The 13,368-nt window shown below is 37.2% G+C and overlaps 3 protein-coding genes across 3 annotated transcripts; 2 read left to right on the top strand and 1 right to left on the bottom strand.

Annotated features, from left to right (window-relative positions):
* Window positions 1–7,294: 7,294 nt before the first annotated feature.
* Window positions 7,295–9,664, top strand: EAF02_004511 (uncharacterized protein; the record flags this gene model as incomplete). Its single annotated transcript, XM_038900559.1, has 5 exons — window positions 7,295–7,573; window positions 7,624–7,657; window positions 7,708–7,899; window positions 7,953–8,533; window positions 8,606–9,664. The coding sequence occupies 5 exons, from the start codon at window positions 7,295–7,297 to the stop codon at window positions 9,662–9,664; spliced, it is 2,145 nt and encodes a 714-aa protein (XP_038759071.1).
* A 294-nt stretch (window positions 9,665–9,958) lies between these two features.
* Window positions 9,959–11,200, bottom strand: EAF02_004510 (uncharacterized protein; the record flags this gene model as incomplete). The annotated part of the gene is made up of 4 exons (XM_038900558.1): window positions 9,959–10,061; window positions 10,120–10,258; window positions 10,314–11,005; window positions 11,067–11,200. 4 exons carry the CDS (start codon window positions 11,198–11,200, stop codon window positions 9,959–9,961), a joined length of 1,068 nt encoding a protein of 355 aa, XP_038759070.1.
* Window positions 11,201–11,778: 578 nt separating this feature from the next.
* EAF02_004509 (uncharacterized protein) lies at window positions 11,779–13,178 on the top strand. Its single transcript, XM_038900557.1, has 5 exons — window positions 11,779–12,343; window positions 12,397–12,556; window positions 12,611–12,778; window positions 12,833–12,867; window positions 12,923–13,178. The coding sequence occupies exons 1-5, from the start codon at window positions 11,955–11,957 to the stop codon at window positions 13,065–13,067; spliced, it is 897 nt and encodes a 298-aa protein (XP_038759069.1). The 5' UTR covers window positions 11,779–11,954; the 3' UTR covers window positions 13,068–13,178.
* Window positions 13,179–13,368: the final 190 nt, after the last annotated feature.

Genomic DNA, 13,368 nt, shown 5'->3' with positions numbered 1-13,368 from the left:
AATTAAGGAGTCATTTTCAGACTGTTTATTTTTTCCATATCTACCAGTATTTATATTAGAATCGTAAGGACTATAACTATCATTCCGTTGAGATTGATTATTATCAGCTAAGAGCATTCGGCTAGCAAAAGGAGGAGAGCGATAGAGTTCCTTTAAGATAAATAGATTGAATATGATAGTAATACTTGTAACTTTGTATATTAAAGATTTGTTGTTTTCGTTGAATAGATTTACTCGGAACCAGCTCTCTTCCTATAAATAATATTGAATATCCTCAATATACCCAAGAAGGTATTATAATTATAAAGTATTATTTGATCAGCTACTAGATAGCTATATAATTATATAATGAGTTATAAATAATATAATATTTTGCCTTAAAAGAATTACAAGAGCAGAATACAATTTATTCTTAGAATCTATAATTATAGAATCAGGAGCAAAGTGCTTGTAAAGCGCTTCTATATACTAGCTATATACATATGATTGTACATGTGCGCAAGCGCGCACGTAAGCGATCGCAGTTGCGATTGGGTACGATCCGTGACAATGCCCTTATAGTGATTTTGGTGATATTGATAAATTTGATAATTAATTCTATACCTCTTTTTATATGTAATAGGAATTGTATAGTGATTTTGGATAATGGGATTTTCTTAAAGATCTCTTTCCTTTCTGCTTTATATATGGGACAGCTAATGAGGAGGTGTTGAGGTGCCTCAATATTGCTGCATATATATTTGTTATTAGTGAATTTGAAACGATATAGATAGGATTTGATATATCCGTGACCTAATTTGAGTTGAAAGAATGCGCTAGCAGTATTTCGAATAGTTCTGCTTGGTAGCTTGATTCTGGAACCTATTTTCCATGGAAATAGCTTCGAGTAAGTTGATGGGGATTGGTTTGATCTGAGTTCGTATTGGTTGAGAGTATCAAGCCATTGATCTGAGGCATATTCTTGATTGATTGATTGATTTTATTAACGTCCTTTTTCAGTCCATAACTATTTAGGACGGCTAGGCTATAGGGGCCTAGCAAATACTATTGATATCTACAATAGATATATTCAATTTGGAAAAGTAAAAACAAATGCTAGGGAATTAAGCCCAATCTTTATTCGGAGTGTAAATAGAGATAATTGTCTTCATCCTTTAAAACACTTCCTTTCTAACTCTTTCCCTCCCTTAATCCAATTAAAATATTCCAATATCCAATTTCTCTTTTTTTAAAATCCTAAATTCAATTTACTATTCCTTTCTTTCTATAAAAGATAAGAGTTATCCCCTCCCAAATTGCCTCCAATATAGCAAAGGGTTCTTTTGCTAGTAAAGTAGTAATAAAAAATACCACTCTTTTTTATCTTTATTTCTTTAAACTAATCCTTTATATATTTTCATAAGCTTGATATCCTCCAGTTCTTATTAGATATATATAATTGAAACTGTTAATAATAATGAGATAAAGCCGAGCTCTAAGTCTATATATAAATCAATTCGGAAAATTCAAAAATTCGAAAATTAAAAGGAAAAATGTTATATTGTATTGATACTCAAAGTATAATATTAATTTAAAAGCGATAATATTCTCTATATTATATTATTATAATATTCGAGTAGCTGAAAGTCAAAGGGTATAAAAAAAAGGGATTGTAGTATGAGTAGAGTGATGGCAAGCTCTATATCGAAAAGACTTTTCTAAAGAGAAAAGATCTATTATATATCTTATTTCTATAAAATAATAATCAATAATAGATATTAAATCTGACCGGGGCTTTTATAACCTTTATATCCACATTTAAAACTGATATTCAATTCTTTGTAGATATTGTTATTATAAAATTATAATATAATTCTTTGCTATATTTCTGATATCTCTTTCTTTTTAATTCTTCCAATTCTATTTGCAATTCAATCTTAGCTCTATAGACTCTCAAGAGAGAGCTGGAGGTTCGTAGGATGCACTGCGTACAGATGTTGAGTCTTCGCATCCCGAGGCATATTCTTTGACAAGTGTATTGAGAAGCTCTAGGCATATCGATTCGTAAAGTGTTGAATCGAATTAAAGATGTGTTTTAGTTGTGTTTATAACTTTCAAAAAGCTCTCTGTGAAGATCTCAAGCTTATTGAAGATTGGTTTCGATTGGTTGCGAATATGCGAGTGAAATTCGGTATTTTGGATAGCGATTTCTACAACTTCGATGAAACAGGCATTATGATGGGTATAATATGCTTTGGAATAGTTATAACTAGTGTTGAAAGATGTGGTAGAAGTAAATCAATATAACCAGGTTATCGAGAATAGGCTATAGCAATAATATGCGGAAATGGAGAGGGTGAAACTATTCCCCTATTTCTAGTGGTTCAGGGATAGGTTCACCTCTTCAATTGGTATACCGAAACCGATCTTCCTATGGAATAGGCTATTAAACCTACATCTAATAGATAGATAGATAATGAGATAGATTTAGAATGATTGAAATATTTCGACAAGTATATTAAGAATTGAAGAAAGGGCAAATATCGAATATTGGTGTTAGATGGGTATAAAAGCTATAAATCAATAGCTTTTCAAGCATACTGTAAAGAGAACGATATTATATGTTTAAGTTTATTATTATATTCAAGTTATTTAACTTAGTTACTTGATATTAACTGTTTTAGTAATCTAAAATGTTCATATAGTAATCAAATTGATGGATTTATCAAGGCATATATCAGTCATATTTTGAAGGTTGAATTCTTTATAGCTTTTAAAGCTGTATATGAAGAATCAATCACTTTTCAGAATATGAAAGTAGGGTTTCGAGAAACAGGTCTAATCCCATTTAATCTTGAAGCTGTGCTTTCGAAATTGGATATTCGAATTCGCATATTTATTCCCCCCTTTTTTAATCAAGATTTATGGGTCTCTCAAATCCCTTATAATCTATCTGAAATTCTTTTATAACGTGGTTCATATACGAGTGGATCACTTCCACCTCAAATATTCACCTCTCAATTCAATACGCGTTTTATCAATCAATCAACATGCAATCGAATAATAATGAAGCTCGAATACTCTTAGCCATCGAGGCTATGCATAAAGACAAAAAACTCAGCATTCGACGATCTGTCAAGCTATATAATATATTATATACAATATTACACTATAAAATGAATAGATCTACCCCTCGTATCGAAACTCCATCTAATAATAGTCTTCTTTCGAAATTGGAAAAGGATATCATTATTCAATATATAATCGATATGGATTCGAGAGGTTTTGCGCCTAAATATAAGGGGGTGGAAGATATGGCCAATCATATTCTTGATTCCAGAGAAGGGAAGAAAGTTGGAAAGCAATAGGCATATCGATTTGTGAAACGTAATAAAAAGCTAAAAATATGTTTTAATTGTATTTATGATTTTCAAAGAGCTCTCTGCGAGGATCCTAAGCTTATTACAGATTGGTTCCAGCTTTTTTCAAATATACAAAACAAATTCGGCATTCTCGATTGCGATTTATGGAATTTCGATGAAATAGGCTTTATGATGGGGATTATAAATGCTGGTATGGTTGTTATTAGCTTTGAAAGATCCGGTAGGAGCAAGGCTATACAGCCAGGCAATCGAGAATGGGCGATAGCGATCATATATGGAAATAGCACGGGAGAAATCATACCTCCATTTCTAGTTGTACAGGGATAAATACACCTTTCAAATTGGTATACAGAGACTAGCCTTCCTGCAGATTGAGTTATTAAACCTACAAGCAATAAGTGGACAAATAATGAGATAGACTTAGAATGATTGAAATACTTCGGTAAACATACAAGAAATCGAACTAAAGGCCAATATAGAATACTAGTAGTGAATAGATATGAAAGCCATGAATCAATATCATTCCAGGCCTATTGCAAGGAGAACAACATTAAATGCATACATTTACCAGCACATTCAAGTTATTTAACTCAGCCTCTTGATATAAGTTGTTTTAGTGTTTGAAACAAAAGTATAGTATTTAAATTGAGGGTTTTATAAGAGCTTATATCAATCATATCTCAAAGGTTGAATTCTTTATAGCTTTTAAAACTGTATATGAAAGATCAATTACAAATCAGAATATAAAAGCCGGATTTAGAGGAGCTGGACTAGTTCCATTTGATCCTGAAGTAGTGCTTTCTAAATTGGATATTCGAATCTATACACCTACTCCCCCCCCTCTTGATTTAGATCTCTGGATTTCTCAAATACCTCATAATCCTACAGAAACTCTTTCTCAATCAATATTAATTAAATCTCGAATAATACAGCATCGATCAAGCTCCCCTATACTTATATTTGAGATTGTACTAGCTTTAGCTAAGGGTATAGAAAGACTGATACATGAGAATACACTTTTAAATATAGAAAATCATACACTTAGAAAGACAAATAAGGCATTAAGCAAGTATCGATACATGAAAAAGATTCAAATACATCAAGAAGGAATACTTACTGGATAAGAAGCTCTTGATATATTATCTCAATAAGAAATTGATATTCAGATTCGATATAACAAGCATCAAAATGAGGGGAATTCTAATGGAAAAGCATTTTCTAGTTGATATTGTAATAACTATGAAAAGACAGGTTATAATACAAGAACTTGTCAAATTGATAAAATAGATTCTAGATTATTAGATTCTTAATAGCTTTGATCAATTGAATTAATGATTGTTGAATAAAATGAATTTGAATATGTCAATTGAGGTGAAAGTGATTTACTCGATGATATGATCCACTCGTATGTGAACTGTTACGTAAGCGGACACAATAGGATTTGTAAGCTTTACCACTACGCCACACACGCAATCTGTCCAAAAGGCACAGTATCAGGGATTGTTTCCTGATAGCTTACTACTATATATATATCCATATAACATGAACCACGTTAATCAATTTTAATAAATCTCGAATGACTTATTATTAATTAAGCTTCCCTATACCTATATTCGAAACTGTATTAGCTTTAGCTAAAAGTATAAAGAGATTAGCTTATTGTCACGAAGTGACACTAGCCCTTCCTGTCCTGTCCTGTCCTGTCCTGTCCTGCTATATATGTGAGAACAAGGTAGAACTTCTAGTTCTATTTTCTAGTCTTTTATACTTTTGTAATATAGCAGTAAAGCTTCTAAATGTTCCCAAAGGTGGTCCCGTGATATTAGGTAGAATTATCCTTGGTTATAAGTGGAGCTGTGTGGGGGGCCCACTTATAGTTTATAAGCCTTCATTGGTTTGGGGGTTAGCATATATAGATCCTGTCTGTCTGAATGCCTGAGGCATTAATCCTGAAACCTTCTAGTTAGGTGATGGTATGGAGACTATATCTTAATGAGGGGGGTAATGTCACGAAGTGACACTAGCCCTTCCTGTCCTGTCCTGTCCTGTCCTGTCCTGTTCTGCTATATATGTGAGAGTAAGGTAGAACTTCTAGTTCTACCTCCTAGTCTTTTATGCTTTTGTGGCATAGTGGTAAAGCTTCTGAATGCTCCCAGAGGTGGTCCCGTGACACTTATGAAAATATACTTTTGAATGTAGAGATTCGTATACTTCGGATAGCGAATAAGGTATTAAGCAAATATCAACATACGAAAAAAACTCAATTATATTAAGGAGAAGTACTTATTGAATAAAAGGCTTTTGATATATTATCTCAACAAAAGATTGATATTCAGATTCAATACAATAAGTATCAAAAAGAGAGGAATTCTAATAAGGAAGTATTTTCTAATTGATATTATAGTAAATATGAAAAGACTAGACATAATATAAGGACTTGTCAAAATGATTTAATAGATCCTAGATTATTAGAATCTTTATAGTTTCAATTAATTGATTTAGTTGTTGTTGAATAATATGAGTTTGAAAGTGTGAATTAAGGTGAAAGTGGTCCACTCGATGATATAGTCCACTCGATGATAAATCACGTTAATACATTTAATAGGAATTGAAAAAATTCAAAGTTAGTACACCAAAAATCTAACTATATATCTTTTCATTAAAATATTTTGATGAGAAATCACATATTCAGTTTTCACATTACATAGATTCTTTATACTTGATAGCTATATATCCTAATTCTTTTTAAAAGTTCAATGAAATTTCGAATTTTAATTGAATTATCTAAATCGTCTTGTTTGGTATAGCATTATGCTTTCCTCACAAGCTGTCCCGTGAATCCGTGCACCCACTAGTTCTCGAACATCAATGCTTACAAAATATAATATTTTGTGGGGACCAATTGTATACCGCGTCAAGGTGGTTTATATTGCTTTGTCAATTTTCTGGGGATCGAAAATGATTCCGTTCTTACTTCTATGCGCACTCACGCACCACTACCTGTTGTTGGGCCTTCCTTTGAACCTATGAGTCTGTCTTCATTCGAGATGTTACTACTTCTGATATACTTCCCAGCATCGAGCAGGAACCAATCCCCAGACCCTGTTCCATCATTCTCACTTTGTCCGAGTTAAAGATTGTATCATATATTTAGCAGGCCTTGAAGATAATGTATTCTTTTCATCTTGTCTTACAAGCTTCGCCATGAACACGCGTCAAATATTCATGCATGATTCAATAATGGTGCTATAGTGATGATCTGAAATAGTCTACAAAATCCCTTGGCTTCTCCAATCGTCTGACTGTTGATTTCCACGCCATGGTGTCGGTGGAGCCTTTCATCTACCGGGTCATGGCTCTGAGGAATCAGTGAAAGTACCGATCGAGAGACCAACGATCTTGTATTTGTTTGGATCCAGGATTAACTTTCCCAACAATCGAGTATCGTGGGCTTCATTATTGGTTGCATGTCATGAAGGTTTTATTCTTCATTACACAAGAAACCTTCCATGATTTTCCTTGTCAGTTCCCTGCATAAGCACTTTAGAAAAGTCGATTGATAATCAATTCGCCTTTCCTATTGGCCTACAATCAAAATTCGTGCTACACATAACTTTATTAGCCATAGCAACACCTACGCAACACCTGCGTATGATTGCATTGTAGAGTGATATCTTGGCTTCTTGTTGACGAGTGATTTGTGATCCTTAGGGTGTGGCTCCAGATGTTTGTCTGCAAGCTTGGATTGCATGATTCGATTTCTCATGGATGGGAATCCAATCATCTTACCTTGCGAACATCCTAGTACCTCTTAGAAATTACTACCAGAACTTTTTGCATATAAAAAGGCTTTCCCAAATCATCCTTTCACTACTTCTGCAACGTTAATTTTTCTTTAAAGTCAACCAGCTTGTATCATCAATTCCGTCGAGATGTACATGTCAACAGTCCTAAGCCTCGTGGGCCTGGTCGCAGCTCAATGTCCATACGGAATAGACAGGCAACCCCAAAAGCGCGAACCTAACGATCCTCAAACCAGTAGTTCTAGTTTCTTAGACCGGTTTACGATAAATGACACCAACACATACTTCACTACCGATGCGGGCGGGCCTATACAAGAGGATACTAGTTTGAAAGCTGGTGTGAGGGGCCCGACACTACTTGAAGATTTTATATTTCGTCAAAAGATACAACACTTCGACCATGAACGGGTAGGTGTCTACTTCTTTATAATCAACGGTTCTACTAACTTATTGAAAAGGTACCAGAACGTGCCGTTCACGCCAGAGGTGCCGGTAAGTACTGCATCATATTTCTTGGTAGATCATTATTGACATTCATGTAGGTGCACATGGTGTCTTCACAAGTTATGGAAATTATAGCAACATAACGGCAGCTAGCTTTCTGAACCAAGAGGGCAAAGAAACACCTGTCTTCGTACGATTCTCCACCGTTGCTGGAAGTCGAGGTAGTGCTGATACTGCACGCGACGTCCATGGTTTTGCTACTAGGTTCTATACTGATGAAGGAAATTTTGGTATAAAAAATTGTTCTTATCTCGGTAATGCTGAAAAACTTACGAAATTTTAGATATTGTTGGGAATAACATTCCTGTTTTCTTCATTCAAGATGCCATCCTCTTTCCTGATCTGATTCACGCTGTCAAGCCATCCCCAGACAACGAAATACCTCAAGCAGCAACAGCACACGATTCTGCTTGGGACTTTTTTAGTCAGCAACCAAGCTCATTACATACACTCTTTTGGGCCATGGCCGGAAATGGAATCCCAAGATCATTCCGCCACATGGATGGGTTTGGTATTCACACATTTCGTCTGGTTACTGATGCTGGTACTTCCAAACTAGTCAAGTGGCATTGGAAGAGTAAGCAAGGAAAGGCAAGCTTGGTCTGGGAGGAAGCTCAAGTACTTGCTGGAAAAAACGCAGACTTCCACAGAAAAGATTTGTGGGATGCTATTGAGAGCGGCAATGGCCCTGAATGGGAGCTCGGGATTCAAATTGTGGAGGAAGATGATGTGTTGAAGTTTGGATTTGATCTTTTGGATCCCACCAAGATCCTTCCTGAAGAGCTTGTTCCAGTGCAAAAGATTGGAGTCATGAAATTGGATGCTAACCCTCGAAATTACTTCGCGGAAACCGAGCAAGTCATGGTAAGAAAATTTCCTGCATCCTGACTATTGGAAACATTATGGGAGATATCATGCTGATAGTAAGTGATCTAGTTCCAACCAGGGCACATAGTGCGTGGTATTGATTTTACGGATGATCCACTCCTTCAAGGACGCATATATTCATACCTCGATACACAATTAAATCGTCATGGTGGACCAAATTTCGAGCAACTGCCTATCAACCGCCCCATTGTTCCTGTTCACAACAACAATCGTGATGGTGCGGCGCAACAATATATCCCTCTTAACACTGCTGCTTATTCTCCAAATACTCTCAATGATGGAGCTCCAAAGCAAGCAAATCAAACAATCGGTAGAGGGTTCTTCACAGCTCCTGGGAGAACGGTCTCAGGTAATCTAGTGAGAGAGGTCTCGTCAACTTTCTCAGACGTTTGGTCTCAACCCAGGCTATTCTTCAATTCGCTCATCCCAGCGGAACAACAATTCCTCATTAACGCGATCCGATTCGAAACTTCACAACTTACATCTAGCGTTGTGAAATCAAATGTTCTCATTCAATTGAATCGCGTTTCACACAACCTTGCCGCACGTGTCGCTTCGGTCTTGAATCTCCCAGTTCCGGAAGCAGATAACACTTACTACAATGACAACAAGACTTCCTTTATCACCATATTTGGCAATGAGCTCCTAACGATAGCAACGCTGAACATCGGAGTCTTGGTGAGTGTTAAAAACAATGCAACCTTAACACAAGCAGCCAATCTTGCAAGATCGTTTTCGACATCCGGGGTAAACGTAAAAGTCATAGGAGAAATCTTGACGAACGAAGTGGATGCCACCTATAGTGCATCAGATGCGACACTGTTTGATGGTATCATCGTAACTGATGGCGCAGAGACTTTGTTCACAAACGGTTCAAAATCAACGTACTTCCCAGCAGACCGACCTCGTCAGATCTTGTTGGATGCGTACAACTGGGGAAAGCCTGTGGGAATTTTGGGAAATGCGAGAACGGCATTAAATGTTGCGTCAATCCCTGTTGGACCAGGAGTGTATAGTAATTCAACGAGTGTGAATTCACTTGTCAAGGAGTTTGAAGCCGGACTGAAGACTTTCAGGTTCGTCAATAGGTTTGCCTTGGATGATTGAGGGAAAGTTGCCTATGGTTGGCATGAGAGATGCATCTCGATCTCTACTTATGTTCAACCAATAATAATATAGAACAAATTATCATAATAATTTCCAAACTCAAAGCAGATTTAGGATTCTATAAACTTTAAGTGCCTAGAAATCTGTGATTTCCCAACTACCTTTGTGACTAATTTTGATCAATCGTCAAGTCACTTAATCTGTATCTTTACCACATGTTGGATTTTATGGGATATCTTATACTTGATTGTAATAATGTATTTAGACAACAAAACGACTTTCAAGGGCAGAAATTCAATGCCCGGGCTCAAATATTACCTTGTGTACCTGCATTTTGTTAAAGAGATCATATCCTTCGACTACTTCACTCAAGGGCATAATCTTATCAGTCATGAAACTGTCTCTTATTAGGGACTTAATCTGAGAGATTTCATTATTGGATTGGAAAAACTTACTCAAGTTTATCTTGGTTCTTTTTAAGAACCTCCATAGCTTGTGGGAAAACACTTCGAACTGGGCATCGTCCAAATTGTGATTTCACGTTCTTGCCATAGGCCTCCATGCCTGACCAAGGGATATCTTCTTGCTGCACACCTATGATCACATTATGTTAACAAGGTTACCTTTCTAAACCAAGAAATCTACTCACCGAAACTCGCGATTGTTCCCCATGGCCGCAGCAGATCAAATCCAGTTCTCAGCGCATCTGCATGACCGACACCCTCAATTACACAATCAGCACCTCTTCCATCAGTCAATTCTTTCACTCGCTTCGTCAATTCTTCTTTGTTCGTCTGATCATTCCACGGTTCTGCGCCCAACTTTTTAGCCAATTCCAACCGACTCTCCACACGATCAATAGCTATCACAATCTTTGGTTTATACTCCAAAGCATTGATCAAGGCACAAAGACCAACGGGCCCACACCCGATTAAAACCACAACACTATTGCTTATGGTTTCTTGCGACATTCCATCAAAAGCATTCTGAGCCGCGAAATATCCGGTCGGGAAGATATCTGCCATCAACACCAACTTTTTCTCATCAATGCCCTCTGGGGCTTTTACAGCTGTTGCATCTGCCAATGGCACTCTCATATACTCGGCCTGACCACCATCTAGTAAGGGACATCCGAATAACAAACATTTTTCGCATCGCGACGAATACCCTTGCATACAATAGAAACATTCACCACAAGACACGGTGAATGGCATGACAATCAAGTCGCCCTTCTTATGTGTCTTCACATCGCTTCCTAATTCAACGATCGTGCCTGCAGTCTCATGACCCATGATGAAGCCTGTCTTCGAAGCTTGATGCCCCCTGAAAACGTGGAGTTCACTGTGAAATTGATTAGTGTCAAGCTTCCTGGTCAGAGATTTACAATGCAAGGTCAACTTACCTTCCACACAATGCCGAGTATTTGACCTTGATTATTACATCCGTCTGATCTACGATTCTTGGGATTGGTCGATCTTCGAGTCGAACATCGAGAGTTCCATGGAATACTACGGCTTTCATGGTTTCTTGAGTCATTTTTATGAAAAGCTTCGATGCTTGTATGATGTTTGAGTATTTGAATGGGGATCCAGAAATAGATTATTTCAATGTCCTGTGAGCAGTAAAATATGATAAACGACTTTCTACAATACCTCGGAAACTTCTTTTATTGATTATTTAACTTCATTACCGGGATATGCGGGGTGATCAATTCGAGGAGGGGTAATTAGTGGGGGCATATTTTGTTCGTACCAAATCCTCTCGAAAATCATCTTTTGGCTTGAGTTGGGTCCAATTATTAGTCAGTTTCCTTGAACCACCTGGGCACGTTCAACATTTTGAGGCGTCGGGCGTTTTTATGATGTGCGGAATCGATCCATCCAGTCAATCATCGATAGAGAGAGTGTGTAGAATCTGGTTCAACCACGTACCAATTACAGCTTGGAATAGCTCAAACTAGAATGTTTCTTTTTGTTCTTTTTTAGCTCACATCTCATAACTCACCTGAGCTCACAGCTTAGGGACATGTTTAGCTGAACGTACTAACTAATATTTGTAATTGTATCATCCCAGTTTGTGCTTTGTAAGATGTGATAGCTAAAAACAAGGTCGCACTGGTTCCATAAAGCGGGGTCGAGTGGATCCTATCGATCACCGGTATAAGAATTCATAGAGATATCCCCACCAGATCTCAATCTTCAAAAGTCCTATTTATATTAGATACTAATATCATAACATTAAACTTAACTATTCAACTCGCCAAACAACCATTCTGATCACACATAGAACAATGGCAGGAATACAACGAGCTCTCGAGTTAGGCGCAGTACCTGCTCATGTTTCCAATGTCTGTCCTCCAGGGACACGAGCATATTTACTCGAACTCGGATGGCTAGAATGTGACGAGGGGTTTGTAACAAGAGGTGGTAACACATCGTTGAAGTCTACAGAAGGAGAGAAGTTCGTGAACAAACGAAGAGAGCTGCCAATATATGCCATACTAATTGATCACCCTTTCGAAGGTGTAATACTCTGGGAAACAGGATGTGGGGTAGATTATCCTGAAGTCTGGGGTCCACAAGTAATCGATGTTTTTGCACGAATTAAGTATGAACCAAGACACGAATTGAAAGCAGCAATTGAAGCAACAGGACACAAATTGGAAGATGTCAAAAAAATGTAGGCTGCCTTTGATAGATGAGCTAAGAAGATATACTTACCGAACAAAATAGAATTCTGGGCCACCTGCATTTGGATCATGCAGGTGGATTGGATCAATTCCTGGAGAGAAAAGATGTCGAGATTTGGGTTCATGATAAAGAGTTGCGTTCGGCATTTTGGTCTGTTGCCATTGGTGCCGATGTTGGAGTCTATTTAAAACATTATTTGGATGTAAGCTAGTCTCTTGCTATGATTAATGTCTCGTCAAATGCTGATTCCGAAAAGCTATCGTTGAATTGGAAGACATTCGATGAGAGAACCGTCGACTTTTGTCAAGGAATTACTCTCCATCACCTTCCTGGTCACACAGATGGTCTCGTGGGAATGCAATTGAACCTTCGGAAGACCGGAACATTCTTTTTTATCAGTGACCACTGTCACGTCATTGAAAATGTTGGTGGAACTCCTGGTTCTGGTCAATGGTATAATCTGTTAACAACGTGATAGTGGCGAGATGGAGTACCTCAAGGATGGCTAGCACGGTATGAAACGCTTGATACCACTGAACGGGAAAGGGAAGCTAACATGAAATTACAGCGATCATCCAGCTTGGTTCCAAAGCACCCAGCGATTAAAACGATTGGAATCTACAACCAAAGGTCGAGTGATACCAGGGCATGATAAAGAAACATTTCTACAGCTTCAAGGTGAGATGAATGATGGAAAAGGTTATCTAGAATAGTATGTTACGATATGTATAACTATGTGGTGAGGTTGCTTCAGGAATACATATGATCTTAAAACCCCCCTGTTTTATCCTTCTCAAACAAGCCTGTGGAATTGTTGCCTTTGCTTCCGAAAAGGTCAACAATCTGAACTGCAGGGCAAACACTAAAGATCTTTGGTAAATGAAGATCTTTCCTAATATTGAAACTGTTTCAAATTTTGAGACAATACTGATGAAATTGATTCGAAGTAATCACTTCATCGAAATGACTTGAATATTGTAAAAACCTTTGAACTAAGATCTTGAATCTCCTACG

Source organism: Botrytis sinoallii (genome assembly GCF_014898435.1).
Source record: "Botrytis sinoallii strain Bc 23 chromosome Unknown BSIN_007, whole genome shotgun sequence".
Lineage (NCBI taxonomy): Eukaryota > Fungi > Ascomycota > Leotiomycetes > Helotiales > Sclerotiniaceae > Botrytis > Botrytis sinoallii.
The sequence above is the reverse complement of the archived record's forward strand: the minus strand, read 5'-3'. Positions and strand labels throughout refer to the sequence as shown.

Excerpts from the sequence above, each read along its gene's own strand:
- EAF02_004509 (XM_038900557.1), top strand. The coding sequence starts at position 11,955 with ATGGCAGGAATACAACGAGCTCTCGAGTTAGGCGCAGTACCTGCTCAT. Across the intron at positions 12,344-12,396 it reads TTGGAAGATGTCAAAAAAAT|AATTCTGGGCCACCTGCATT; the intron begins GTAGGCTGCCTT and ends CGAACAAAATAG. Across the intron at positions 12,868-12,922 it reads CCTCAAGGATGGCTAGCACG|CGATCATCCAGCTTGGTTCC; the intron begins GTATGAAACGCT and ends ATGAAATTACAG.